General features: G+C 40.0%; 1 protein-coding gene across 2 annotated transcripts in view; it reads right to left on the bottom strand.

Moving 5' to 3' along the window:
* Prss12 (serine protease 12) overlaps window positions 1–27,467 on the bottom strand; it is a 76,965-nt gene that overhangs the window by 44,852 nt on the left and 4,646 nt on the right. For both annotated transcript variants that reach the window (XM_045142542.1, XM_045142543.1), the window contains exon 2: window positions 6,702–6,852. In XM_045142542.1, coding sequence (XP_044998477.1) covers window positions 6,702–6,852 — 151 coding nt within the window. The remainder of the gene's footprint in view (window positions 1–6,701; window positions 6,853–27,467) is intronic.

Raw genomic sequence — 27,467 nt, 5'->3', positions numbered from 1 at the left:
TTAAGTTGAGAGGGGTTGCAAGCCTCAAGACTGCTTCCCATTAACAGTGTGACATGAGGACATAAGACAACAGTGATAGCGGACCTAACTACCCCCACCTGCTAAATAAAGTCTTTCCTACTAGCTCATCCCACGTACCTGGGAATCTTTATTGTAAAGTTGATCTTTAACGTTTTTGTTGTTTTTGGGGGGGGTAGGGTCTCACTCTAGCCCAGGCTGACTTGGAACTCACTCTGTAGTTTCAGGGTGGCCTTGAACTCACAGTGATCCTTGTACCTCTACCTCCCAAGTGCTGGGATTAAAGGCATGGGCCACCACACCTGGCCTGATCTTTTAGCTTTTTTTTTTTTTTTTTTTTTTTTTGGTTTTTCGAGGTAGGGTCTCACTCTGGTCCAGGCTGACCTGGAATTAATTCTGTAGTCTCAGCGTGGCCTTGAACTCATGGCGATCCTCCTACCTCTGCCTCCCGAGTGCTGGGATTAAAGGCGTGCGCCACCACGCCCAGCTTCTTTTAACTTTTTAATAAACAGAGAAATAAAAGAGCAAAGAACAAAATTTTGAAAATTAATTTATACCAGAAAAGTTCTGACTACTTAATTTGATTCTATTTGGTAATGTTATAACCCTTCCTCTCCCTGCCCCTCCCACAAAAAAAAATACCCTAAAGGAAAGACATGTCCAACTATTAAATTCCTATGTAAATTATGACACATCAGCAAAATGAGTGTGATGTCATTGTTAAAAGTTTTCAGCATGGCGAAATGCTTTTATGCTAAGCACATAAAAAGGAAGTCTAAAATGACTCCACCTGAAATTTCACTGGGTACATATTCATGCTCAAGTTATCTAATTTGCTAACATCTGACTGTCTCTTCTTCGCCTTCTCCATATTTAGGGTTAATCAAATTTAAGTATCTTAAGTACAATAATTCCCTTTGCATTTAGGAAGCTTGCCAGTCTACCAAACTGTACAGATATTATTAAAAGATGAATCAAAAAGACGGCATCTCACAAGGAAATTGTAACCAGCACTCCTAAAATGCATGATGTAATTTTCCTCTGGGAATTCATCAGAGCAAGTAGAACTGAAATGAAATTTACTTAACTCATAAACAAATGGGCAACAACTCTGCTGCCTACAGTAGACCTTGTACCATTAAAAAACACTTTCATCTCCAGTTCTTAGCCTTGGAATGAACAAAACAAATTGTGGAAGAAGAGTGAAGAACATTGGAAGGAACTATGAAAGAGGTAAGTGAACTATGTCAGCTCAGTGCATCACAGTGCCTGTAAAGGTCAGCAAATCTCTGGGACTAAGATCTACTATTGTCATCTAGCTAAATGCATATATTATGCCCACCAAACTGCTCTCTAAGCACTTATGTTTATGCTCACATATTAATGCTATTCTCACTTTTGGTTTGAGAAGCTGCGCTTTTCGGATGGTTGTGACTACTGGGGTGACTCAAAACTCACCCAAGTGCCTGGAAATGACAGTGAAGTGTTCAGTACTAAGTGAGACATCTCTATCACACCCTCCAAAGCTCAGGAACCATTGCAGAAGAGGTGGCCGAAAGAACATAAGAGCAAAAGGAAGGAGAGAAGTGCTTTGCAATACTGTCTATAGACACAAAGTGATTGTGGTATTCATGACCTCACAGTTGCTGAAGCCACTCACACAAGAGCAGCATAATTGGGGCGGGGAGGGAGTGAGGACATCAAATTAGAACAGGGGCTAGTTGGAAAGCAAGGATTCAGCTGAGGGGTCAGGGGAGCAGCAAAAGGGAGGGTAGAGGAAGGGGATTATCATCATGGTATATTTTGTATATGTATGGAAGTTGTCAATAAAAAGAGGGTTTTTTTTTTTTAAAGACACTAGCTCTGTTCTTTTTTTTTTTTAATTTTTATTTATTTATTTATTTATTTGAGAGCGTCAGACACAGAGAGAAAGACAGATAGAGGGAGAGAGAGAGAATGGGCGCGCCAGGGCTTCCAGCCTCTGCAAACAAACTCCAGACACGTGCACCCCCTTGTGCATCTGGCTAACGTGGGACCTGGGGAACCGAGCCTCGAACCGGGGTCCTTAGGCTTCACAGGCAAGCACTTAACCGCTAAACCATCTCTCCAGCCCAAGAGGGTTTTTTTTTTAAGAAAAGTAACAATGAAGTAATTCTTCAGAAAGAGAAAGCACCTTACTTAACATCATGTGTGTTCCCCATTAATAGTCTTCCTTATGATTCCACTTCTGTCTCGTCTCCATGATTCAGACTATGGTTTAAGAACTATTTATAGGTTCAGGGAGACATGGGAAATTGGGGGCTGAAAGAATGTAAAAGCTACATGATAGGAAGGAATGCTTTAGAATACAGCCTCTGGTCATGAAATGGATATTGCACTGGTGTCCTCACAGTGGCTGTCATTACTTGTACCAGACCTGTACAGTGTAGGACTCTCAACATTTTGATATGGATGGGAGTTGGAAAAGACCTCAAGATAGTAAAGGGACTAGTCAGAAAAGAAAGGATTCAGTTGAGGAGGGACAGGGCTGGGAAGATAAAGAAGCAAATGGAAAAGGATTATGATCAAAATACATTATGTACATGTATGAACATTATCAATAAAAAGTGAAAACAGGGACTAGATAGATGGCTCAGAAGTTAAAGATGCTTGCTTGCAAAGCCCAATGGCCCAGGTTCAATTCTCCAGTACTCATGTAAAGCCAGATGCAAAAGTGGTGCATGTGTCTGGAGTTCATTGGTAGTGACATAAGACCCTGGTGCACTAATATTCGTTCTCTCTCTGTCTCCCTCTTCCTTTCTGTCTCTCTCTCAAATAAATAAGAAAAAAATGGGGTTGAGGAGATGGCTCCGTGGTTAATGGCAATTACTTACAAAGTATGCTGGCCAGGGTTCAACTCTCCAGCTACCCCTGTATAGCCAGACAGGAATTCATTTTCATTGGCAAAATACCCTAGTTTGGCCACACACACACATACATACACACACACATAAATAATAAACTTTTTTTTTTTTTTTTTGGTTTTTTCGAGGTAGGGTCTCACTCTGGCCCAGGCTGACCTGGAACTCACACTGTAGTCTCAGGGTGGCCTCGAACTCATGGTGATCCTCCTACCTTTGCCTCCCAAGTGCTGGGATTAAAGGCGTGTGCCACCATGCCTGGAATTTTTTTAAAAAAATTTTAAAGAGAGCAAGAAAGAGAGAGAGAAAGAGAATTGGCATGCCAGAGCCTCAGCCACTACAATCAAACTCCAGATGCTTGTGCCACCTAGTGGGCATGTGAGACCTTGTACTTGCCTCACTTTTGTGCATCTGGCTAATGTGGGATCTGGAGAGTTGAGCATGGGTCCTAGGCTGTGCAGGCAAGCGCCTTAACTGCTAAGCCATCTCACCAGCCCCATAAACATTTTTTAAAATGAAAAAAGTCTTTATCTCTCATGGAACAACTCTATATTACAACATGAAGTTTTTGAATTATCTGATCACTACAATGTTTTTAAATATTCAATGTGTAACTTAAATTTTACATGGATATTTCAGAATATTAATAATAAAAAATGCCTTACAGCTTAAACTTACTATTGTAATCCTTAGTTTAACTGTTGATACCAACATGTTATTGATATCTCTTAAAATTCTTAATATTTTTGGTAAAGACAAATTTTTTAGTACTTCACATGAAAATCAGATGGCATATCACCAAACATAAACAACTGACAACTCAGCGAATACAGATATAGATGCATTACAGGGCTTTAAAAACAACACTAGAGAGATACAGTGGGGCTGGAGAAACAGCTCAGTGGTTAAGGCACTTGCCTGAAAAATCTAAAGACCTGGGTTTTATTCCCCAGTACCCACTTAAAGCCAGATGTACAAAGCAGTACATGTATCTGTAGTTCATTTGTAGTACCTGGGGGCCTGGCATACACATTCTCTCAGATAGATAGATAGATAGATAGATAGATAGATAGATAGATAGATAGATAGATAATACAATATTGAAAAAAGAAATACGAAGGCATATTTGGGCCTGGAGAGATAGAATCTGGGTTTGATTCCCAGTGTCCAAAGCTAGATGCACAAAGTGGTGTATGCATCTGGAATTTGTCTGCAGCACTGGAGGCCCTGGCATGCCCATTCTGTCTATCTCTCTTTTCTTCCCCTCTGCTTACAAATAAGTAAACAAAATTTAAAAAAATTCAGAGCTACAGCTCACTAAATAGAAGCTCTGAATACAGGAATGGTGTTTGACGATCTCACCACCAGATGCTTAGAATTCTTTTAATGTTTATAAAACTCTTTCAAATATAACACTTCTGATTAGACTCACCCTAACAGCCACTGTATCTTGTGTCCTTACTACTTGTGGGAACTAACATTGTAAATTATAAAACATGCTATGGATAAGAAAACTGTAGGAGATGTCATGCAACTTTGCTTAGCATGACTCTAGGTTGTAGTAAGTTCTGTGCACACTCATAATATTACACTATACTGATTGCAACAGCACCATGTGGAAACATTAATAAAGTTGGTCTTGAAACTGGTGCTCAGTCAAAACATTCAAAAAATTAGTCTCAAAATTTTAATAATTTTCCAGGTATGATGGCTCACACCTATAATCCCAGGACTCAGGAGGCTGAGGTAGGCAGATCCTTGTAAATTTGAGGGAAATCTAGTCAACAGAGTGCATTCTAGGTCAGCCTGGGCTACAGTGAGATTGTGTCTCAACAATTTAATAATTCATTAGTATTCTTTTTTAATTTATTTCAATTTTAGTTTTCTTAAGAGGAACTTGTTGACCCTATTCCTGAGTTATCCAAAGAAAATAACAATAATAGCATGATAAAAGTGGCTGACACAGGATTTTGCCAGTGCTTGTTTCTTTCCCATGCATGTGGACTAAAACTTAGCAGTTAGGTCTCAGACTCAAGGACAGTTAGTATATACATTGAAGGATCAGGATGAACAAGATGAAAACACACTCCTTGTGATGGTTCCTAATGAAAATCTTTGCTTTGAATTGATCAAGCTTTTAAGCCTCAAAAATGAGAGAGAATTGATATAAAGTCAGAAGGTGGAATATTCTCCAAATGTCTATTTAAGAACTAAGCTTCATAGAAACAAAAGAGACTACTCAAGGTTAAAAAAAAAATCCTTAGGGACATAACATCCAGATGTACTACATGGCCCTGGAAGAAATTCATCCTTAGACAAACTATCAAGAACATTGTGGGAGGGCTGGAGCTATGGCTCAACAGTAAAGGCACTTGCCTGAGAAGCGTAAGGACCCATGTTCAATTCTCCAGGTCCCATGTGAGCTACTGCACACAAACTCCAGATGGAGGTGCCACCTTGTGCACCTGGCTTACATGGGTGCTGGAGAATTGAACCTGGGTCTTTAGGCTTTGCAGGCAAGTACCTTAAAGCACTAAGCCATCTCCCCAGCCTGCAATGTAATTTTAAAGTGATACATCCTGAAGTTTTCAGAGAGAAAATGTTGAAAATGTATATATTTTACTTTATTTCTATTTTTGTAGATGTGCTCTCTACTGCTGACTGTAATGTTTCTCTCTGTCTCAGCCTCCCTTCTGCTTTTCTTTCTACATATGTGCACTTCTTCTCCTTATTTCTCTGCTATTTCTTTTCTTTCTCCTTCCCTCTAGTTTAGAGGCCCCTTCTACCTGTTCCCTGCCCTCTCTTAGAGCCAAACTGCACTCTCTTCTGCATGCTTCGCCCTCCCTTTCCAGCACCAATCTATCCTCTGAAAGCCTGCTCCCTCTCCTGGCTAATGCACTGATGCTGGTGGCACGCATTCTCATTCACCGCCAACTCTCTTCCTGAACATACACATTTTACTATAAAATGCTTCAATATAAGGACAGAGTTTTGAAAAAGACAGAAAACAGTTATTGAAACAATTTAGAATAAATGATTCAAGGTTCTAATTTCTACTCCAAAGTCAAGGTATTTAACTAACTGGAGGAAATAACATGCGCAAGAGAAACTTTACCACAAAGAGCCTCCCACAAAATGCTAATGGAGTATATAATATTTTAAAGTAAAATATTAACCTTTGAAAGCCCTCTTGTATAGTTTTAGATATACTTTAGTCTTGTAATATCAGGCTTTAAAAAGCCTTGAAACTGGGACATAATATTCCAGATTAATGACAACTGAGAATGTTAGTTTTCATTCTGTGTTTTACTGTATGGGCTTCATGTCTGGTCCCTACACAGGAAAGGCTTCCTTTGCACATTCATAAACATCCTTTGTTCTAAGTGCATACCTGACAAATAAGGAAGTGAGCTTCAGGAGCTTAGGCAACACTTAGGGCAAAGGAATTAAACTTGAAAACCAACAAACAACTAGTGCTTCATCACAGGACTTGGATGCAGCTACCATAGTTGACAATACGAGCCCATAGCCTAGAAGTAATGCAAAGGGTGACAAAGAGTAAAAAGCCCAGGTTCTTAATGACATGAAAACACTAGTTCATACCCAAGCAGCTCAGGCCTACAGAGTACATGCAAGTTCTCTTCAGGGAGCTCCCAGCTAGCCCAAGATCAAAAGATCTACTGGTTCAAGGAAATGTGTGATTTAAACAAACAACAATGGCCTTTGGGTATGGAAAACAGATTCAATACTTTTTAAAGTAAGACAAAAGCAGTAAAAACAAACCTGAGGCCCAGCTGCCTGCAGATCACTTCTGCATCTGCATCATCCCACTGGTCATCACAGATGGTTCCCCACTGGCCAGCGTGGTACAGCTCCACTCGGCCTTCACGCCCGCTGCTCCCACCAACAAGGCGAACGGCCGGCAATGCCGGGCCTGTGAGATGCAAAACAGAAAACGCTTAACTAAACCTGTACTTTTACATTGCTCTGTCACAGGAGGTGTGATTGTATTTCTCTCTTTTATGGACATATGCATATATTATATGTCACAAGAATCCTGACTTTAACATACTCCAAAATATTTATAGAGAGAGACTTTTGGAGGAAGTATTCTAAATTCACTTATCTACAACCACCTCAGAATAGACACACTAACACACTTCTGGTCACTGTGGTGGAAACACTACATTTATTTATAGCAACGTGATCACTATCAACAGGTGATTCATTAATTATGGCCCTTGTATCTATAACATACCTGTTTGCTGCAATCTTTTGTTACATTTGCACAAACCATATAAAAATTAATACCAAATTCAATACAACATATTAGTAGATATCATAAATTGAACCTCCCAAAGCAATTATCAAAAATTCATTTGGGGGTGCTAGAGAGATGGCTCAGTGATTAAAGGTGCTTGATTATAAAGGCTAATAGCCTGGATTTGATTCCCCAGTACCCACATAAAGCCAGATGCAAAAAGAGGTGCATGCATCTGGAATTCATTTGTAGTATTAGGAGACCATGGCTCACCTATGCTCTCGCCATCTTTCTCAAATGAATAAAAATACTTTAAAAGCTCATTTGGAGGGCTAGAGACATTGATCAGTAGGTAAGAAGAAAAGATATGACTCTAGTCCAAAGACTGAAAGATAAATGAGCTTTAAAAATGCACAAAAGGAGTTTCTCCTTTTCTTATACAAGCAGCCATTTCTGCTTCTACTGGTTAGGTCTCCCCAGTTGGAGAAGTAGTATGGCCATGTGATGATTCCAAGAAGTAAAGCCAGAAGACTCTGGAAATCAAGGGACAGTTGGTAATACAATGTGGGAAAGCGCAGACCTTGTGAGCCTAAAATATGGGCTCATCCAGGGTGAAATGAATGGTGGGTTTAGGATCAGCCTGGACAGTCCACTCTCATAGGTGGATTGTAACATCAAGCTCAGACTGGGTTGGCCTGGTTGCTTGTGTCCAACCCAAAGTGTTGTAAGGGCAAGGTGATATGGTGCATTGTGCTCCTCAACTTCATCCCAACCAAGTGATTTGGAGGCTGTGGAAGTTTGAATGTTTGGCCCCATAGACTCAGGTGTTTTGTTAAAACTGAGTTTTCAGCTTTAGCCCCTAGCAGCCAGACTCCTTCTTCAAGGGGCATATCTGAATTCTAGACCAAAGAGATGGAGAAGAGTTTGAAGTCTGCATTCTGCTTCAATCTTTGTAAGCATAGCAGCTTCTTCCACCATTCATGTAACTTCTCCTGGACTTGTAAACTGAACTGAATCCCTTCCTCTCATAAACTATGTTTGACTGAATATTTGTCCCAGCAACACGGAGATGATTCCAACAGGAATTTGGTACCAGAGAAGTGGGGTGCTGCTGCATGATGAATCTGACCATGTAGATTTGGGTCTTTTGGAACTTTTGGGCTGGAGGAATTGGCAACACAGTGAACCTCAAACTGAGGGTAGAACCTCTGGTTTGCTTTGCCTCCTAGTGCCTCACTTGGTATCTGTCCCAGCCTGCAAACATGTCTCATGTTACTGACACACCTGATGTTGCATAGACTTGAAATTTGAAAATTGAGTTCCTTCCAGAACTCTGCCACTAATTACTTGGATGGCCATGCCAAATTTATATATCTGTGGTACTGGGGATTGAACTCAAGCTCTCACAAATGCTAGGCAACCACTGATTTATTCCCAGCCTCTTCCCTTTGTTCCTTTATATAGTAAGGAACAGTGTGTTTCCAACTTACTCTGCAGCCCTGACAGGCCTTAGATTTGTTATCCCCCTGCTTCACTGTCCGGAGTAGCTGGCCACTAGACTGGACTCTTTGCCAGGTAAACTTTGTTTTCTCACATGCAAAAAGGCTGGACTGCTTCTCTTTGGTGATTTAGAGAGTAATTTCAAAGACTATATGATAATGTAGGTGGCAGGGCTAGAAAGATGGCTCAGTATTAAAGGCACTTGTTTGCAAAGCTGGCTCTCCTGCTTTCAATCCCCAAGCCACCTACATAAAACCTGATCAAAAAGTGGCATCAAAGTATTGGTGGAACATCTGAAAAGTACAGAGAAACAAACAAGGTGAAGCACAGAAAAGAAGAAAGCCAAGATGAACACAGCTCTTATTGTGAACATCCCTGGAAGGAAGATGATGTAGCCTTTTCCAAGAGGTAGTCCCAGCAGCTTTGGTGAAAAGAGATGGGAAGTCTTACCTACCAGTCAAGCCACAACTCCAGCAAGCCTCTCTACCCACTGTGGTCTTGCTAAGACAGGAACAACTGTCAGTAGTACAGAGATGTTCCCCCAGCTCTCAGGGCTGTAGCTGAATGCCATTATGAGGGTACCTATTATTAAAAAGTGAGCTACCTAGGGGACTGAGAACATGAAATAGTCACAAGTAAGGGAGCCTAAATTCAACCTGCCACAAGGCACAGTGAGGGGCATCCCTGGGTGACAACCATGGAGACCAAGAGAGTGGACACTGAAAAACCAAAAAGTGCAGGTAGCAAGATGCATAGTCCAGACAATGAAGTGTATAGGGAAAGGTAGCCCTGCCTTCAGTGCCTGGGAGCAGATCTCACCTGAAAATAACTCTGAAGTCTGATAACCCTGAACCTAAGGTCAATGGTACAGCAACCTTTCAAACCAGCTACCTGGTATCAGGTTCACTGCTGTGGAGTCTGAGAACTCTAAAGCCCAGCAGATTTCTTAACAATTACAGTTATGTTTCTCCATCAGGGTATTAATGTTTAGTGCATTTTGAAAGTAGGAAGACAAGTCCACTTGCACCTATCTAAATGCTGTAGTTGTTTCAATCACTTCCAATGCATTTTTGAGAACACCTTCCAAACAAAATATTATTAACTACCTCAAGGGTTATGAACTGGTGAATCATGAGAGGGGGCAAGAAACTGCCTGGCCTACAAACTATTAATAGTTAAATATGGTCAGAACATGCCTTGGAACACAAAGGGAAGCAACTAAAGTGAAAAAGCTCTTACAGATGTCAGACACTTATCTAATACAGGCTCAGCACCAGCATATAGCATAGTCAAGACACGAGTCCACAAATCACCTCATGCTCCTTGCTCCAGCAATCTCCAGTTTCCAAGGACAGACGACAAAGCCACTCTTTACCCTTTTCCTCTCAGTCCCTTATGTTTTCATTTTGTTCTTTTTGCTCTGCTTTCACTAGTATTTTTACCTCATCGCATTTTAAAAACTGTTTTCATTGTTTATGTATATTCATACATTTTTCTCATTTTGTTATGCATTTTTCATTTTTTAAAATCTTTATTATTGCCAGTGCACGCCTTTAATCCCAGCACTCGGAAGGCAGAGGTAGGAGGATCGCCGTGAGTTCAAGGCCACCCTGAGACTCCACAGTGAATTCCAGGGCAGCCTAGGCTAGAGTGAGACTCTATTTCAATAAAACAAAAGAAAAAAATCTTTATCATCATTATTATTATTAACAAAATATTTCTTATGGATACATCATGTATTGGTACCCTCTTTTCCCTCATCCCTACCCCCATCTCACTGGGGAACCCTCCTCAGTGGGGTTGTGGGTTATGCGTTGTGGGAGCAGCAGTGAGTTAGTTGGGGGGTGTAGAAATGAATCTGGGCATGATGTCTCAACCTGTGGCTCTTACAGTCTTTCTGTGCCCTCTTCCTAAAAATTCTCTGAGCCATGGTGGGTGAGTTTTAAGTCTACTTCAGTGATGAGCTCTTTCATTTTTCATTTTTAAACAATCTAATTTTTTGGCCTCATGTGTCCCCTATTTTTTTTCTACTATACCCCCAGTAGCAATTTGACTTTATCATATTTGAGTGTTTGTTATGGTTTATTTTCCTTCTTATCTAATTTTGGCTATGAATTTTCTCATTATGAAGAAACTTTGACCTGCATTTTTTTTTTATTTTCCTAATCTCTTCCTCTTTTCTCTTCCCCTTTGTTGCAGTCAGGTTAGCATTGCTGGTATAAATCACCCAACCAAGAGCAGGTTGTGGGAAAAAGGCTTATTTTGGCTTACCGGCTCCAGGGGGAAGCTCCACAATGGCAAGGAAAATGATGGCATGAGCAGAGGGTGGACATCACCCCCTGGCCCACATCGGGTTGGCAACAGGGACAGGAGAATGTGTCAAACAGAGTGTGTCACACACTGGCATGGGGAAACGGGCTATAACACCCATAAGCCTGGCCCCAACAATCCACTCACTTCAGGAGGCATTAATTCCCAAATCTCTATCAGCTGGGAATCTAGCATTCAGAACACCTAAGTTTATGGGGGACACCTGAATCAAACCACCACACCCTTCTTTCTATTCTTCTACACACCTCTTAGTTTGCATTGTGTTTAGCATAGCCTCTCTATATTTCCATTCTCCCTACACCCTTCCTTTATCTCATCCATTCACTATTTCCATGTTACTCTGTTTTAACCAAATAAAGCTCTCTATGCTACTTTTTTACTTCCTGTTTTCAGGTAACTGATAATCTATTACTAATCTTTAATAGATTTGAGTTGTGTATGGCTTGCTAACATGGGTGCTATCACAGTTTCTTTTCTCTTTCAGTGGCATGGAATGGAGACCTGAGAATGAGGCTGCTCACTAATGAGATCCTCAAAGAAAACTGGAGTAATATCAAAATTAAGTGATGCACAGACCAAAAACCAGAAAGAAAAGAAACATGTAAAAGCAAAGCTGGGTCCTGAGCAGATGGCTCAGTTGGTAAAACTCTTGCTGTGGAAGAACATGGACCCAGGATCAAATCCCCAGCACCCACATAAATGCAGAGCAGTTCAAGGACCCCAGAAGGTTTCAGGCTATCCAGTCTAGGTGAAGCCATAGCTTTGGATTCAGTAAGAAACACTGCTTCAAGAAGAAAGTTGGAAGTCACTGAGGAAGACACTCAAAGTAGACCTCTGGCTTTCACATGCACACATGTGCATGCACACCTCCATGCAAAATAATGTTAAAAAGCAAGGCAATCTGACATCTCTAAATGATCAGAACTTCCAGAATACTGAATTCAATGCTGCTGAAATGTATCAAACACAGAATGAAGATCTCAAAAGTTTATGAGTAAAAATGATCAATGGTGACCAAGAAACTACAAAAGGCACATGAGTAAATTAAGGAAATAAACTGATACTGGGGAAGGAGATGTTTTCTTCAGTGGTGCAGTCACCATAAAGTTGCCCATGCTCCTGTCATAATGTTGCCCATGCTCCTGTAAATAACTTCTCACCCATGTTCCTACAAGCAACCCTAATTTAACTCATTAAGTCTGACACACACACACACACACACACACACACACACACACACACACACACAAGAAGCGGGTATAGCTGAGAAGAAGAAGGTAATCAGTGGGAATGGGAGGAGATAAGACAGGGTAATGGGAGTAACAATTTAAATAAATTATGTACATGTATGAAACTATTATAATGAAACCATTATATTCTCTTTAGACAAAGTAGCAGGATATGAAACAGCATATTAAAAAGAGCAAGTTGGTTACAGTTCATATAATAACTTCAAAAATGGACTAGGTCCAAAATAATACAGGCTATTTCCAAGGCTCTTGGTTACTCACCAGAACTAGATGGTAAGACCCTATTGCTGAAGACACCACATACTGCAGTTGTAGGATACTGAGAAATCCAGTGGAAGCCTCTTTCCCACTGGCTATCATCATGCTGGAAAGTGCTATGCAGGCTGCTAGTCATCAACAGTCTTAACTGGGAGTGGACGCTATGAACTATACAACTGACCACCCAGGCAAGATATACCCACTAGTGCAATAGTGGTATGACTGCAGTGTGGATAACCAACTGCACTCTGGATTTGAGGTCTGTTCCATAGGACACAATTCATGCTTGGCACTGAAAACCTAGTCAAAAACTATGGTTTAGGGCTGGAGAGATGGCTTAGTGGTTAAGGTGCTTACCTGTGACGCCTAAGAACCCAGGTTTGATTAACCAATACCCACATATAGACAGATGCACAAGGTTGCTCATGCATTTAGAGTTCATTTATACTGGCAAGAGGTACTAGTGCACACATTCTCCTCTATCTGCCTCTACATCTTTCTCCTCTCTCATAAATAAATAAAGAAATATTAAATTAAAAGCTACATTTTATATTTGACATCAAGATGATTTTCCATCTCTCATCATGACTTTCTACAACAAAAACAAGTGTTTCTTATACAGTGCATATTTGTGTAACAAAGTTATATAAAGAGGAAATATTTAAAAAATGAGAACTATTTGATACTCTTTTGTTTTTTTCAAGGTAGGGTCTCATTCTGGCCCAAGCTGACCTGTAACTCACTAGGTAGTGTCAAGGTGACCTCCAACTCACAGTGATCCTCCTACCTCTGCCTCCCAAGTGCTGAGATTAAAGGTTGTGCGCCACCACATCTGGCAAATGAGAACTATTTGAAAATCAAACAGAATTCAGGGTCAGAGGCACTCATACTGAACCGTATTTAGTTAGAATGCAGGACATGATTCAGACATATTTCTGTATTTAAGCCCTTGAGGAAATGATTTAACTAAGACACACTTACCATCAACAATCAGTTTTAAAACTCAATGAAGTTAGAAGACATTTTTTTAAGGAGGGGAGAAGCTTCATGTGATAGCAGCTGAAGTCATACTCCACCCTGCCAGATGTCTTTGTCAGAAAACACTGTATTTTCTTTATCTCCTTGACAACAAACATTGCTCCAACAAATGGGAATATTGCCCAGCACAGAAAATGAAAGATGCTTTGCTATTTCTTTTCCTCTGAAAATCCATTGACAGATGTTAAGGTTATCCAATGTAAGTGAAAATTTTTATCAAAGTATTTGCGGTTTTTTTTTTTTTTTTTTTTTTTTTTTTTTACAGTTAAGAACCTTTTGTTTGGTAGTGCACATCTTTTTTTAAATTTAATTTAATTTTTTCCCGATTTTTAAAACATTTTCCATGATTATAAAAACATCCCATGATAATACACTCCCTCTCCCCTTTTCCCCTTTGAAATTCCATTCTCCATCATATCCCCTCCCCATCTCAATCAGTCTCTCTTTTATTTTGATGTCATGATCTTTCTCTCCTCTTATGATGGTCTTGTGCAGGTAGTGTCAGGCACTATGAGGTCCTGGATAGCGAGGCCATTTTATGTCTGGAGGGAACACGTTGTAAGGAGTCCTACCCTTCCTTTGGCTCTTACATTCCTAAATTGTTTGCATTTGGGCTTTTATAAATGGAAGAAATTAACAATGGAATTTCAAGAGAAGGAAAAAAGCACAAGAGAGAGAAAACACATCAGTTCAGAACTTAGATTGATTAAATGGTAACCTTCCTTTTCAATCTTGAATTGCTACTTGCATGAACTTTTGGTATGTAATACATGACCTAGGAGAAAATGGACAAGTTTTACATTAAAAAGGGGGGATATGAATGGCTTTTATACAAATGGGTTATGAGGTCCAGTAAGGCTGAGATTTGGATCTGGGCTTTGCTAAATGTCATTTCTGAGCAGCAAGTCTATCTAAGGTTTACCAATCAATGCACAAAAGGAGAAGTTTAGGTGTTTGAAGATTCTGTCCAACTCCAGTATTCTAGGTTAGGATTTTTTTTTAATTTTATTTATTTGCAAGCAGAGAGAGAGATAGAAGAGAGGCAGACAGAGAACGAATGGGCATGCCAAGGACTCTAGCCACTGCAAACGAACTCCAGATGCAAGGGCCCCATGTGCATCTGGCTTACATGGGTCCTGGAGAATTGAACCTGAGTCCTTTGGCTTCATAGGCAAATGCCTTAACTGCTAAGCTATTTATCCAGCTCTAGGTTAAAAAGTTTTTTAAATATTTTATTTTCTTTATTTATTTGAGAGAGAGAAAGAAAGAAGCAGACAGAAAGAGAGGGAGAGAATGGGCACACCAGGGCCTCCAGCCCGAAAATTTCCAGATGCATGCGCTACCTTGTACATCTGGCTTACGTGGGTTTGGGGGAATTGAACCTAAGTCCTTTGGCTTTGCAGACAAGTGCCTAATCTGCTAAGCCATCTCTCTAGCCCTAGGTTAGAATTTTAAATTGATTAGTGATTATTAGTCCCACATCTAGGCATGATAATATAAAGAGCTGAACCAAATACATTTTAAAAATTGTACATACAGTATGTGCTAGCAAGACTCTGAAACTGATTAAATAATAGTATGAAAATGAGATGTGCTTTTATCTCATCTAATCCACATTTTAAAAGCTTTATTTGTGGTGTGTGTGTGTGTGTACATGCCAAAGTTTCCTGCTGCTACAAATGAATGCCCATTGTCTAGCTTTCTATGGGTGACCTAGGGAATTGAACCTGGGCTGGCAGGCCTTGCAACAAATACCCTAAACCACTGAGCCATCGCCCCCGACTGCCTAATCTACCTCATTTTAAAGGTACAAATGGGTACTAAATTTTAAAAAGATCCAACATGGTCCTGATTAGCATGGTCATCCCCATGCTCCAGCTTCCATCAACCAAGCAGTACTGGAGGTCTTTAACATATGAACGTGCTTCACAGCAACACAGCTTGCTCGGCTGTTATTATGCAATTCTTGTGCTATGTAATCAGAAGTTTCTGTTTGCTGGATGATAGTTTACATTCTTTCATCAATCAAGAGACCAGTAACCACACTATAAACACGTTAGTGCTCTTGTTCTTTGCTCTTTGTGTCTCAGAGGAAATGTTATTTCCTGATGGGAAGATGGGATCAGTCTGGCAAGTTACAGTTTGGCCTATCATATGCATCACCACATTAGTTATGACCAACCACTCACAGATTAGTAATATAAGATGTTTGGCTAGGCATGGGGATGCAGGCCTTTAATCCCAGCACTCGGGAGGCAGAGGTAGGAGGATCACCGTGAGTTCAAGGCCACCCTGAGACTTCATAGTGAAGTCCAGGTCTGCCTGAACTAGAGTGAAACCCTACCTCAGAAAACCAAAAAAAAAAAAAAAAAAAAAGAAGAAAAGAAAAAAGCTTTTAAGTTACAGAGCTTTTTTTTTTTTTTTTTTCCAGCTTTAGACTCTTACTTTTTTTTATTGAAAGGGGTTTTCCCCATAACATGCTTTCCAATTTTTTTCTAAAATAAAGGTCAAAAAGTATACAATACATATAGTTAGGAAAATGAGTAAGACATAAATACAGAATAACAAACACAACAAAATGAAAACATTTTGTTTTAACATACAGCCTTTTATTGTTTTGTGTTTTGTTTTTTGAGGTAGGGTCTCATTGTAGCTCAGGCTGACATGGAATTCACTATGTAGTCACAGGGTGCCTTGAACTCTCAGCAATCCTCCTATCTCTGCCCCCCAAGTGCTGGGATGAAAAGCATGCACCACCATGTCCGGCTTAATACTAGGGTACAAAGTGTGGGGATGCGGGGCCTGCCAGAAGTCAGTGTACACTGACCCATTCTGAAGATGATGTATAAGGCTAGGAGGGGGCGAGGCCCCAGGCCAGAAGCTCCTGAAAATGGCCATCTTGAAGATGTCTCCCACAGGACCTCCTCATAGCAGAAACCTAGGGACTGGGACATTACCCCTTTCCCATCATGAGATCGCAGTACAGGTAACCTCATCACACACACACACACCATGGAATTTGTGGGAGGATAAGATGAAAATTAAAAGTAAATGACAAAGCAGACTACTATGGAATTATAATTCTTGGAGTTGGGAAGACAGCTCAGTTGGTAAAGTGCCTGCCTCATAAACATAAGGACCTGAATTCAACTTATGCCCCCCTGACAATGGTGAGAACTCAGCAAGATGTAGATATAGTCATACGTCTCTTAACAGTAATATCAAGTTCTCCGCGCTTTTATCACTGAATAAACATAAGTCTAGACGGTGCCTCCCATGCACATAGAACTTAATGGTGCAGCCCACTGCTCATAGGCTGCTGACCTCTACAGCATGGCACTGCCTCTCAAAATTGCAAGCTCTGACAAAGAAATTAGCATTTGTGTATCCAAGCATATTTGCATATGGACACAAGAACAGTAAAAAGTACTAGCTGTAACAAAATTTTCAGACCCATTAAAATCTTCTGGCACCACTGTCACATGCACAGGTAGAAATGCCATTACATAGTACATGCCTACAGCACAGCCTGATGGGGTCAGGTAAGAACCAATTAACCCGCTGCGTCTGTGACAAGTGACTGATGCATCAGAATCTCCCCAGTGACTGCTGCCAAGCCTGCCCCAAACTCAACTTATATATGCTTCCACAGTGCCATCAAATTCATTCTTGTCACCACAGAATCCTACTGACTCTAAAGTGAATGAGATTTTACAAACCCTAAAAGAGCACATACTCATTTGAACACACTGATCCAGTCTTGGGTTAATATGGTTTTTCAACTTAAGTGGTGAGAGAGCTTGTGAGACTGATTAAGCCTCCAGGTACCCAGAACATGATTCTCCTAAATGAGGATTTAGCACACTGCATTTTAAAATTAACCTGATTATCACTTCTCTTTTTCTCTCTTTCTCTGTTCCTCATTCCCACAAGCCCCACCCCCAGGGCCTGTACACACTTGGAAAGTTCCCTACCACTGAGCCTTACTATCTTTTTATCAAGCAAACGAGAGTCCAGTGAAAACTGTCAAAGAGGAAAAGTAGAATGGTTTGAGTAATAACAGAGCTAGAATATAAAATAGGAGGGCTGGAGAGATGGCTTAGCGGTTAAGTGCTTGCCTGTGAAGCCTAATGACCCCGGTTCGAGGCTCGATTCCCCAGGACCCACATTAGCCAGATGCACAAAGGGGCGCATGTGTCTGGAGTTCATTTGCAGTGGCTAAGGGCTCTGGCACACCCATTCTCTCTCTCTCTATCTGCCTCTTTCTCTCTCTGTTGTTCTCAAATAAATAAATAAAAATAAAAATCTTTTAAAAAAATAAAATAGGACGTCATGAAAGACATTCATCATTTAGTACGCTCTTCCATCTTCACATGCACTAATCACAAGCAAACAGTTCAAGGCTATGACTTATAAATCAGCATGATTAGTAACATTTTATCTCCCCTCTGTTTGATTTGTTTTTCCACAGAGAAGAATAAAGTGCTTTTCCCAACTTTAACTTCTAGAAGTAGGCAGAAAAGTCTGAAGAGTAAATGTAGTCTTAGGGAAATAGCCCCTAGGCAGCAGTTTGGTGTAATTGATGCCCCTGGATTTGCCTCCTTTCACATACCACTCCCACCTATCCCCAAATCCACAATCAACACTTCCATCTCCATTTTTTAAAAACTCAAAAAAAGTTAAGCATCCCCAAGAAAGATGACACTGCCTTTCCCTCTTAAGTGTGAATCAGGTCTCTTCTCAGTGGATTTGCTGCCTGGAAATGTCATGCTTACAAGGAGAGGGAACAGTCTCCTTTGAAAAAGAGGCTTTTCAGGTAATTAGTCCCTAAATGACCAGCGAGTATGAGTGACCCACCACATATTAAGGGCCACACATTAACCACTCCCACTTACCCAGGTCCTTCACCTAGCCTAGGTCACATATTATATAAGCCCTCTTCCCTGCAGTGTAAAGACCTCCTCTGTCCTGCAAACCACGACAGTACACAGTTGCTTTCTCTGCATGGGCTAAAGCTTCCTGTGCATGACCTTCAAAGGACACTCCATCTTTGTATCACTTGAACCGTGTGTCTGTCTGTCCCAAACTGGGCTAAAAACCAAAGTTTGAATACCACAAGCACAGGTTGAGTCGAATGAAAATACAATGATCTCATAAGATGCTATTAAAAGTCATGGCCTTCATTCATAGATTAAGAAATCAAAAAGAAAAAAGTAAAAATTTCAATAAAATTTTCTTATTTCAAAGTTACTATGTGTGACTTTATAATAATTTCTAAAATGATTATTTATGTTATTTTGTGTGTGCACTCATGCATGTTTGTAGCAGTCTCTTGCTATGCAAATGAATGCCAATCTGGCTATACATTTCTACCAGTATAGTCATTCACGACTTGTTTTCCACACCACCACCCTCAACAAATGTAAGCATTTAAGAAAAAGATGTCATATTCCTCATGATTAAAACAAAGTTGATTTCAAACAAAATGCCATAGTAAATGAGGGTAAACATTGCCCTACCAAGTCCTGATTATTCAGAAGAGAGTGTGGGCATGGGTTATTCATACTGCAGCCATCCAAACATCATTTGCATATTCTAAACATGTTTAATTCAGACTACACAAGAGCTCAGTATAAATAATGTAAAGAAATTTTTTTTATTTTAAGTATTTTTATTTATTTGCAAGCAGAAAGACAGGGGGAAAATGGGTGTGTCAGAGCCAATTTCCACTGCAAATGAACCCCAATGCATGAACCACATTGTGCATCTGGCTTTACATGGGTTCTGGGAAATCAAACCCAGGTACATAAGCTTTGCAAGCAGCACTTTTAACTGCTGAATCATCTTTACAGCCCCCAAAAATTTTTTACAAAATATGAGATTTTGAATACTTTGTTTTTTGTAATAAAAAATTACAAAACCTTTTAAATACATTATGCATAGCAGAAGTACCATCACTTCATTTCTTTTGTTTTACATTTCAATTTATTTCAACCAAGTAATTCATTTTTCATCTCAAATATTATTTGAAATGATATTTAAATTAATATATTATCTCTGAATTCCTATAATGACTACCAAAGTACTCATATCAAAAGAATTAGAAGGGCCAAACATGGTGGCACACGCCTTTAATCCCAGCACTGGGGAGGCAGAAGTAGGAGGATTGCAGTGAGTTCGAGGCCACCTTGTGACTACATAGTTAATTCCAGGTCAGCCTGGGACACAGTGAGACCCTACCTTGAAAAACCAAAAAAAAAAAAAAAAAAAAATTAAAAGGGTTGGAGAGATGGCTAAGCAGTTAAGGCACTTGCCTGCAATGCCTAAATACCTGGGTTTGATTCCTAGTACCCACGTAAAGCCAGAGGTACAAAGTGGTACATGCATCTGGAGTATGTTTGCAGTGGCTAGAGGCTCCAGAACACCTATATTCATTCATTCTCTCTTTCCTTGCAAATAAATAAATATTTAAAAAATAGAACAATGTTCTTTTTTTAAAAATGTTATTTATTTGCAATCAGAGAGAAATAGAGAGTGGGCATGCCAGGGCCTCTAGCCACTGCAATTGAACTCCATATGCATGTACCACTTTATACATCTGGCTTTATGGGGGTACAGGGGAGTCAAACCCAGATTGTTAGGTTTCACAGGCAAGTGCAACAGCTGCTGGGCCAAATTTCCAGCCCCTAGAACAATGTTTTGTTTTGTTTTGTTTTTTAACAAAAACAAACTAGAATTCAACTTACACATGTTAAGAAATAATAGTAAGACCTAAAGTAGTGTCTAACTAAGAAAACTGGTCTATAACAAATAATGTACACATATCACCTAAAAAACTAATGTATAGATGCAAGAAGTAGAAAACCCATGTGAAAATGACTATAGCTTTCAATAACAGTGACAGGGCAAGTGAACTGTCGGCTGCAACGTCACTTCTCGGATGCAGTAAGCATACTGTGAATGGCTGGATTCACTTAGCTGTATTTGCTACATGACAGGACATGTATAGTTCTCATCCACTTTTCTCTTATCAAAGCCGTACAAATATTTGCAATTCTGAAAAGCCAATTTGCATGTCACTGACTAATGAATTCTCTGCTAGACAGGCAAGTTAGTTCTTGCTGCATTTATCATCCTGGAATGAGTCAGGTGATGGAGATCTTAAGAACTGTAAGCCATTTCCCCAGTTTATAGATTAGAAAAGGTAGGGATCAAAGCAACTGAGTTCATGCTGAACCATAACCAATAATCTCCCAGATTCCTGCTCTTGCTACTGTGTTCCTTCCTCCAAATGTAGGCAAAGACTGCACAAAAATCCTCTGTTAAAACTTGAGGCATTGGGCTGGAGAGATGGCTTAGTGGTTAAGTGCTTGCCTCTGAAGCCTAAAGACCCCGGTTCAAGGCTCTATTCCCCAGGACCCATATGAGCCACATGCACAAGGGGGCGCACGTGTCTAGAGTTCATTTGCAGTGGCTGGAGGCCCTGGCGTGCCCATTCTCTCTCTCACTCTCTGCCTCTCTCTCTCTCTGTCACTCTCAAATAAAAAAAAAAATAAAACTTGAGGCATTACTGCAATGCATTGTAGCATGTTGACATTCACTGTTTCAAATACTGCGATGAATCTATCCATATGATAGGGCATTAAACTACTCAGGCATTCATATAAGGCAGCTCTAGACTTTCTGTCCACTGAATAATTAGAGTGATGGCTTTCTGACCCTACACAAAAGGATGGCCCTCAAATGGAGGCCATTCTGCCCCATGGGCCATACAAGTTTGTAGGAGGGCTATAAATATGCATGCATGTGCATTTCATAGGTACACAATTCTAAAATGAAGAAAACAGCTCAATAGAAAATGGACAAAACAACAGTAAAAAAAAGTAAAGTTCAAAGGTAAACTAATTTCTCTTTCTATATCTACTAACAATAATTTTTCACATAAGCTGTACTCTAAATATTATTCAACTGATTAAACTTTTGTTATTGAGAAGGTACCCCTCTTTCCCTCATACTACTGCAACCTAGCATCCTGCAATGCTCCTAAAGTGGCAACTAATGTCTATAGAGCATTCCAACAGATCTAAGCCTCCACTGCCTTAAAAAGTCTAAGAACTGGGCTGGAGAAGATTGCTTAGTGGTTAAGGCATTTGCCTGCAAAAGCAAAGGACCCCAGTTCAATTCCCCAGGACCCATGTAAGCTAGATGTACAAAGAAGGACATGCATCTGGATTTCGTGTGCAGTGGCTGGAGGCTCTGGCACGTCCATTCTCTCTCTCTCTCTTTCCCTCTCTCTCATATAACTAACTAACTAACTAAATAAAATTTTAAAGTCTAAGGACTAATTTGGGGGAAACTAGTCTATTCTATTTGTATCCTAAAATTTTATTACACTAGTAATAATTTAAATTTTTGAATCTCAAGCAGAGGTTTTAGGTCAACTATACAAGTCATTAAAAATGCATAGGTCAGGGCTGGAGGGATGGCTTAATGGTTAAGGCACTTGCCTGCAAAGCCAAAGGACCTTGGCTCAATTCCATAGGGCCCACGTAAGCCAGATACACAAGGGGGCATATGTATCTGGAGTTTGCAATGGCTGGAAGCCCTGGTGCACCCATTCTCTCTCTCTCTCTCACTCTCTCTCTACCCCCCTCTTTCAAATAAGTAAAAATAAGGTATTTTTTTTTAAAATGCATAGATCAAACCAGTACTGGAAGTCTAGAACCCTAAAGGTTGCATGTGACAGTTGGCCAAGGAAAGCCCACAAAGCCCAAGAAATGAACTGCTAAAAAAGTCAACACACTGCTCATATTACCACAATTTTAAGTGGGACTGTCTAGTGTGCAACAGCGGTTACCATTCTTATTCATTAATTCTTGGGCAAAAAAATGTTTAACTTACTTGCATTATAAATTCCATTTTTATTTTGTGAGGCTATATGCCCAGCTTTATAAAGGAAAGGGAACACAAAAGATTCATGAATTCATGTTACAATCATTGGCCTGGTGGACAACTTTTCTAGAAAACAGAATTTCCGAGAGAGAGAGAGAGAGAGAGAGAGAGAGAGAGAGAGAGAGAATGGGAGAGAGAGAGAGAGAGAAGAAGGGTTGTCTTTAACAATATTAACAATCTTGATCAATACAAGGTAATTACAGAAGATTAGCTCATGGCATTAAAATTCCCTCTGTAAGACTCAGTTTTCCATTAAGGATTCTATTATGAATTGTGTAGCCCCCAAAAATGTTAGTGTGTTAACCACCAGTATCTAAGAATGTGATCTTATTTATAAATAAAGTCTTTACAGGTGTGGGTTAGGATGAGGTCAATAGGACAGGCCCTAATTCAAAATGGCTATGTTCTTTACCATGGAAAAATGTGGGTAGTAAAACACACACACTGACTATGCCACATGATTGTTGAAATCCTATTTTCATATAAAAAGAACTAGAAGAAGGTAGAAAACATGCCCACTCCTTGCAACAGGTCCTTCCCTTGTACCTTCAAAGGGAGCCTGGCCTAGCCCACAGCTTGATCTTGGGCTTTCTGTTCTTGAAGCTGCTCAATTTGTGGTACTTATGCCATGGCTAGCAAAATGATAGAGCTTTTTACCTTGTCTGGGATAGGTAGATTCTCTTCCTATATTCCATAGTCAAAGAACCCTGAAAGAACTGTTGAGAAAATAATCAAATAGATCAGTCTCCTTTGTTTTGTAAATCTAGCTCTTGCCAAAGTAAGACCAAGTAAATATAGGTTGGTTAGGTAAACTACTTAAGATGATGTAGTGCATTTGCAGAGAAAGAAAGAAGAGGAAACAGCAAAAACAAAGACCAGTCTCAGTGGTTTCCTGAATATAATTAGAAATAAATAATTTTAAATCCTTTTGCTGGATATGGAACTCGACTGAGTGCTTGCCTAGCACATATGAAGCCCAAGGTTAGATCCACAGCACCCCATAAACTGTAAATGGTGGTACACACCTGCAATTCCAGTACTTGGGCAATAGAGACATGAGTATCAAAAGTTCAAGTTCATCTGCTGCACATGGTGAGTTCAAAGTCAGTCTGGGATACATACATGAGACCTTGTCTTAAAAAAACACTGGGGTGCTGGAAAGATGGCTCAGCAGTTAAAAACAAAGACTGCCAGCCTGAATTGGGTGAATTCCCAAGCCACCCACAGAAACTAGAAATAAAAAGTGGCTAACAGCCAGGCACTGTGGTGCACGCCTTTAATCCCACCCAGCACTGGGGAGGCAGAAGTAGAGAATTGCCGAGAGTTCAAGGCCACCCTGAGGCTACATAGTGAATTCCAGGTCAACACAGGCAACAGAAAGACTCTACCTTGAAACCACCCCTCCCCCCCCCCCAAAAAAAGTGGCTCACGCCTTTAACCTCAACACTTGCACTCCGGAGGCTGAGGTAGGAGGATCCCTGGGAATGAAAGCCCAGCCTGTGACTAGTGAGTTCCAGGTCAGCCTTGAATGAGACCCTACCTCAGAAACAAACAAAAAAAGGTAGCTCAAGCATCTGGTGTTCCTTTGCAGTGCAAGAGGCCCTGGTATGCACACGCATACACACACACACACACACACATACACACACACACGTGCAAGTAAATAAATTTTTAAAGATTTAACAAAACAGTCTTAAAGAGAACAGAAAAAAAATCCTTTACATATGGAACAATTTAATATACACATTTGACATTGAATTAAGTAAGTATATTGCTATGTTCTATATAAAATGCAACACTGGGAAATATACTAGCTCGTCATTTTTGTGTTAATTACAAACTATACAAAAATTATAATATCTGACAACTGAACTAAAGGATGTAGAATTTTTAAAGTACAGTACAGCATCTTGGTTTCATTTATTCATTTTCTTTTTATCCCACCTGCAAGCACTACATTATTCTTACCTATACTTATATTCACTCATAATCTAAATCTTTTTAAAAGGTATAAAATGATAGATTGTAATCATATCAACCCAGTTCAAAATGGAATCTCATCATCTTTTAATGCACAGGGCACCTCCTTGAACTAATATCCAACAGGAGTATATTTACCTCCATTAGTTCTCATCTATAATTCATAGTAATTATTCATTAACTATTCATGTAAGCTACCTGTAGTGCCAATAAAAACGTCTGAATTGGTGTCATTCAAAATGTGAGAGCATCTTCTGAAAAAGCAATTTGAGTCATTTATGTTGTGCTTATGGGAAATTTATCAGTCTTATAAATTACTCCTCAGTTTAAAACTGTATGATGTCATACAAAAGAAGATGGCTTTATCCATGGTCAAATTGTTGCATACTAATAACATATACACATAGCCCTATTCAAAAAATTTCACAAATTAAATAGCATTGAGCCATTTACATAGACAAATGGCACACTATCAGCACTTTATTACACAGCACTGAGTGACATGATAAAACTGAATGGCACTTCTCATATCAGCTTCCCATAGCTTGTATCACAGGCAAGGGGATGAAAGTCCCTTTGATTCTGACACCTCAACCAGAGAACATCTTACTGAATACTGCACTGGGTGCATACTCACTGAATGGCCAATGACTGAAATCTATCTTTGTTCCATTGCAGGAGTCAATATTTTCCATTGTCAATGTCCTGTCTGGTTATCCTAATAAAAAAATATTCTGATTGAAGGTGTTGCTCTTTGACTCTTTGTGAACTGGGGTTTCTTTTCTTTATCATCCTTGATTCAAGCCAACCATATATAAGTTTGTAATTATCACTGTTTTCTCTTCCAAATTAGCCACCAGCATCACTGTTTTCATAGCTGTATTCTTTTTCCACTTCATATGCATGATCTTTACAATTACTACTTTAGTGTTAGGCTTGCACCATATCCAGCAACTGAAAGAAACATGAGTAATATTTATCCTAGATAATTCAGGTTGACCTCATTGTTGTAAACCAAAATACTTGTGAAAAATTATCTTAATTCATTCTCTCTCTCTCTCTCTCATTGCCATATAACAATAATTCATCAAAAGCAATAGTAGGGGCTGGAGAGATGGCTTAGAAGTTAAAGACACTTGCTTGCAAAGCCCGCTGGCCCAAATTCAAATCCCCAGTAGCCACATTAAGTGAGACGTACAAAATGACACATGTCTGGAGTTTGTTTGCAGTGGCAGGAGGTCCTTGTGCACCTACACACACTCTCTTTCTGCCTGCCTCTTTCTGTCTCTCCCTCTCAAATAAATAAATAGTACTTTTTATAACACATATGCAAAAGGTGATACATATGCAAGGTTGCACATGAACACAATGTGGTGCATGTAGCATCTGGAGTTCAATTACAGTGGCTGGAGGTCCTGACACACCAATTCTCTCGCTCTTGCTCTCACTAAAAAAAGAAAGAAAAGAAAGGAAGGAAGGAAGGAAGGAAGGAAGGAAGGAAGGAAGGAAGGAAGGAAGGAAGGAAGGAAAGGAGGGAGGGAAGAAAGAAAGAAGGAAGCTAGTCTGTTGGGCTTGCCTCAAAAAAAGAAAAAAAAAAAAAAAGCCAGCCAGGAAATGAATCAAATCTGGTATTTCTAACAAACAAGGAGGGTCCCTGTAGAGGGAGGAGGATAACAATGGTATCAAGTTGACTGTATTCACTGAGTACAAAACTAATAAAAAAAAAATATATCAGTAGTAACTAACTATTTTATCTTCACCTTTTTTTGGCATGTGTGTGTATGTAGCATTACAGTATGGTATATGGTCCATACACATGTGTGCAGATAGATGTATCATGTGTGTGCATGTGGAGCCAGAGGAGATTTTGGGTGCCTTTCTCTGTCACTCACTGTGTGTTTATTTGAGATGGAGGTTTCTCCCTCAGCTCCCCCAGAGCTGCTGTTCTTGTTTATGGTCATTGAGCCCCTGTGATTCTCACGCGTCCCTTGCCCTCTGTGAATTGGAATTACAGACATGTATGTGGCCACACCGAACTGTTCATGTGAGTTCTAAGTCATTAGACTCCAGGAGTCTCAGGCCCTCAAGCTTACGATGCAAGCACTCAACCACTGAGCCTTATATTCTCCTTAGCCCTACATTCATCTTAAAACTAACCAAAAAAAAAAAAAAATCACACTAGATGAGTCACATAAAGGCCCAAATCTAAATATTTGCATGCAGCTAAGAAATAATATCAGCCAGGTTGCACTCCATGCTTAAAATCCAGCCAGGGCTAGAGAGATGGCTTAGTGGTAAAGGCAATTGCCTGTGAAGCTTAAGGACCCATGTTTAACTCCCCAGATCCCACATAAGCCAGACACAAAAGGTGACACATATACAAGGTTGCACATGAACACAATGAGGTGCATGTAGCATCTGGAGCTCGATTACAGAGGTTGGAGGTCCTGACACGCCAATTCTCTCACTCTCGCTCTCACTAAAAAAAGAAAGGAAGGAAGGAAGGAAGGAAGGAAGGAAGGAAGGAAGGAAGGAAGGAAGGAAGGAGGGAAGAAAGAAAGAAAGAAGGAAGTTAGTCTATTGAGCTTGCCTCAAAAAAAAGCCAGCCAGGAAATGGATCAAATCTGGTATTTCTAATAAACATTTTCAATACCTACTTCATCAAATCATGATACAGAATTAAAAGGTTTGAGATGGGCAGCATTCAGCTAACTTTTTTAATACTTTTTTTTTTTAATCTTTCATGCATTTCTTTGAGAGAGAGACAAAGAGTGTGTGAGAGGGTGAGGGAGAAAGAATGGGTGCAACAGGGCCTCTTGGCACTGCAAACAAACTCCAGAAGCATGTGCCAGCTTGTGTATCTGGCTTTACATGGGTACTGGGGAATTGAACCTGGGTCCTTTAGCTTTGCTGGCAAACACCTTAACTGCCAACTTTTTAAAAGACAGGGTCTCACTCTGTAGCCAAGGATAGCATGGA

This window comes from Jaculus jaculus, chromosome 2 (assembly GCF_020740685.1).
Source record: "Jaculus jaculus isolate mJacJac1 chromosome 2, mJacJac1.mat.Y.cur, whole genome shotgun sequence".
In the NCBI taxonomy this organism is placed as follows: Eukaryota; Metazoa; Chordata; class Mammalia; order Rodentia; family Dipodidae; genus Jaculus; species Jaculus jaculus.
Note: the sequence above shows the minus strand (reverse complement) of the source record. Positions and strands in the feature narration are given on the sequence as shown.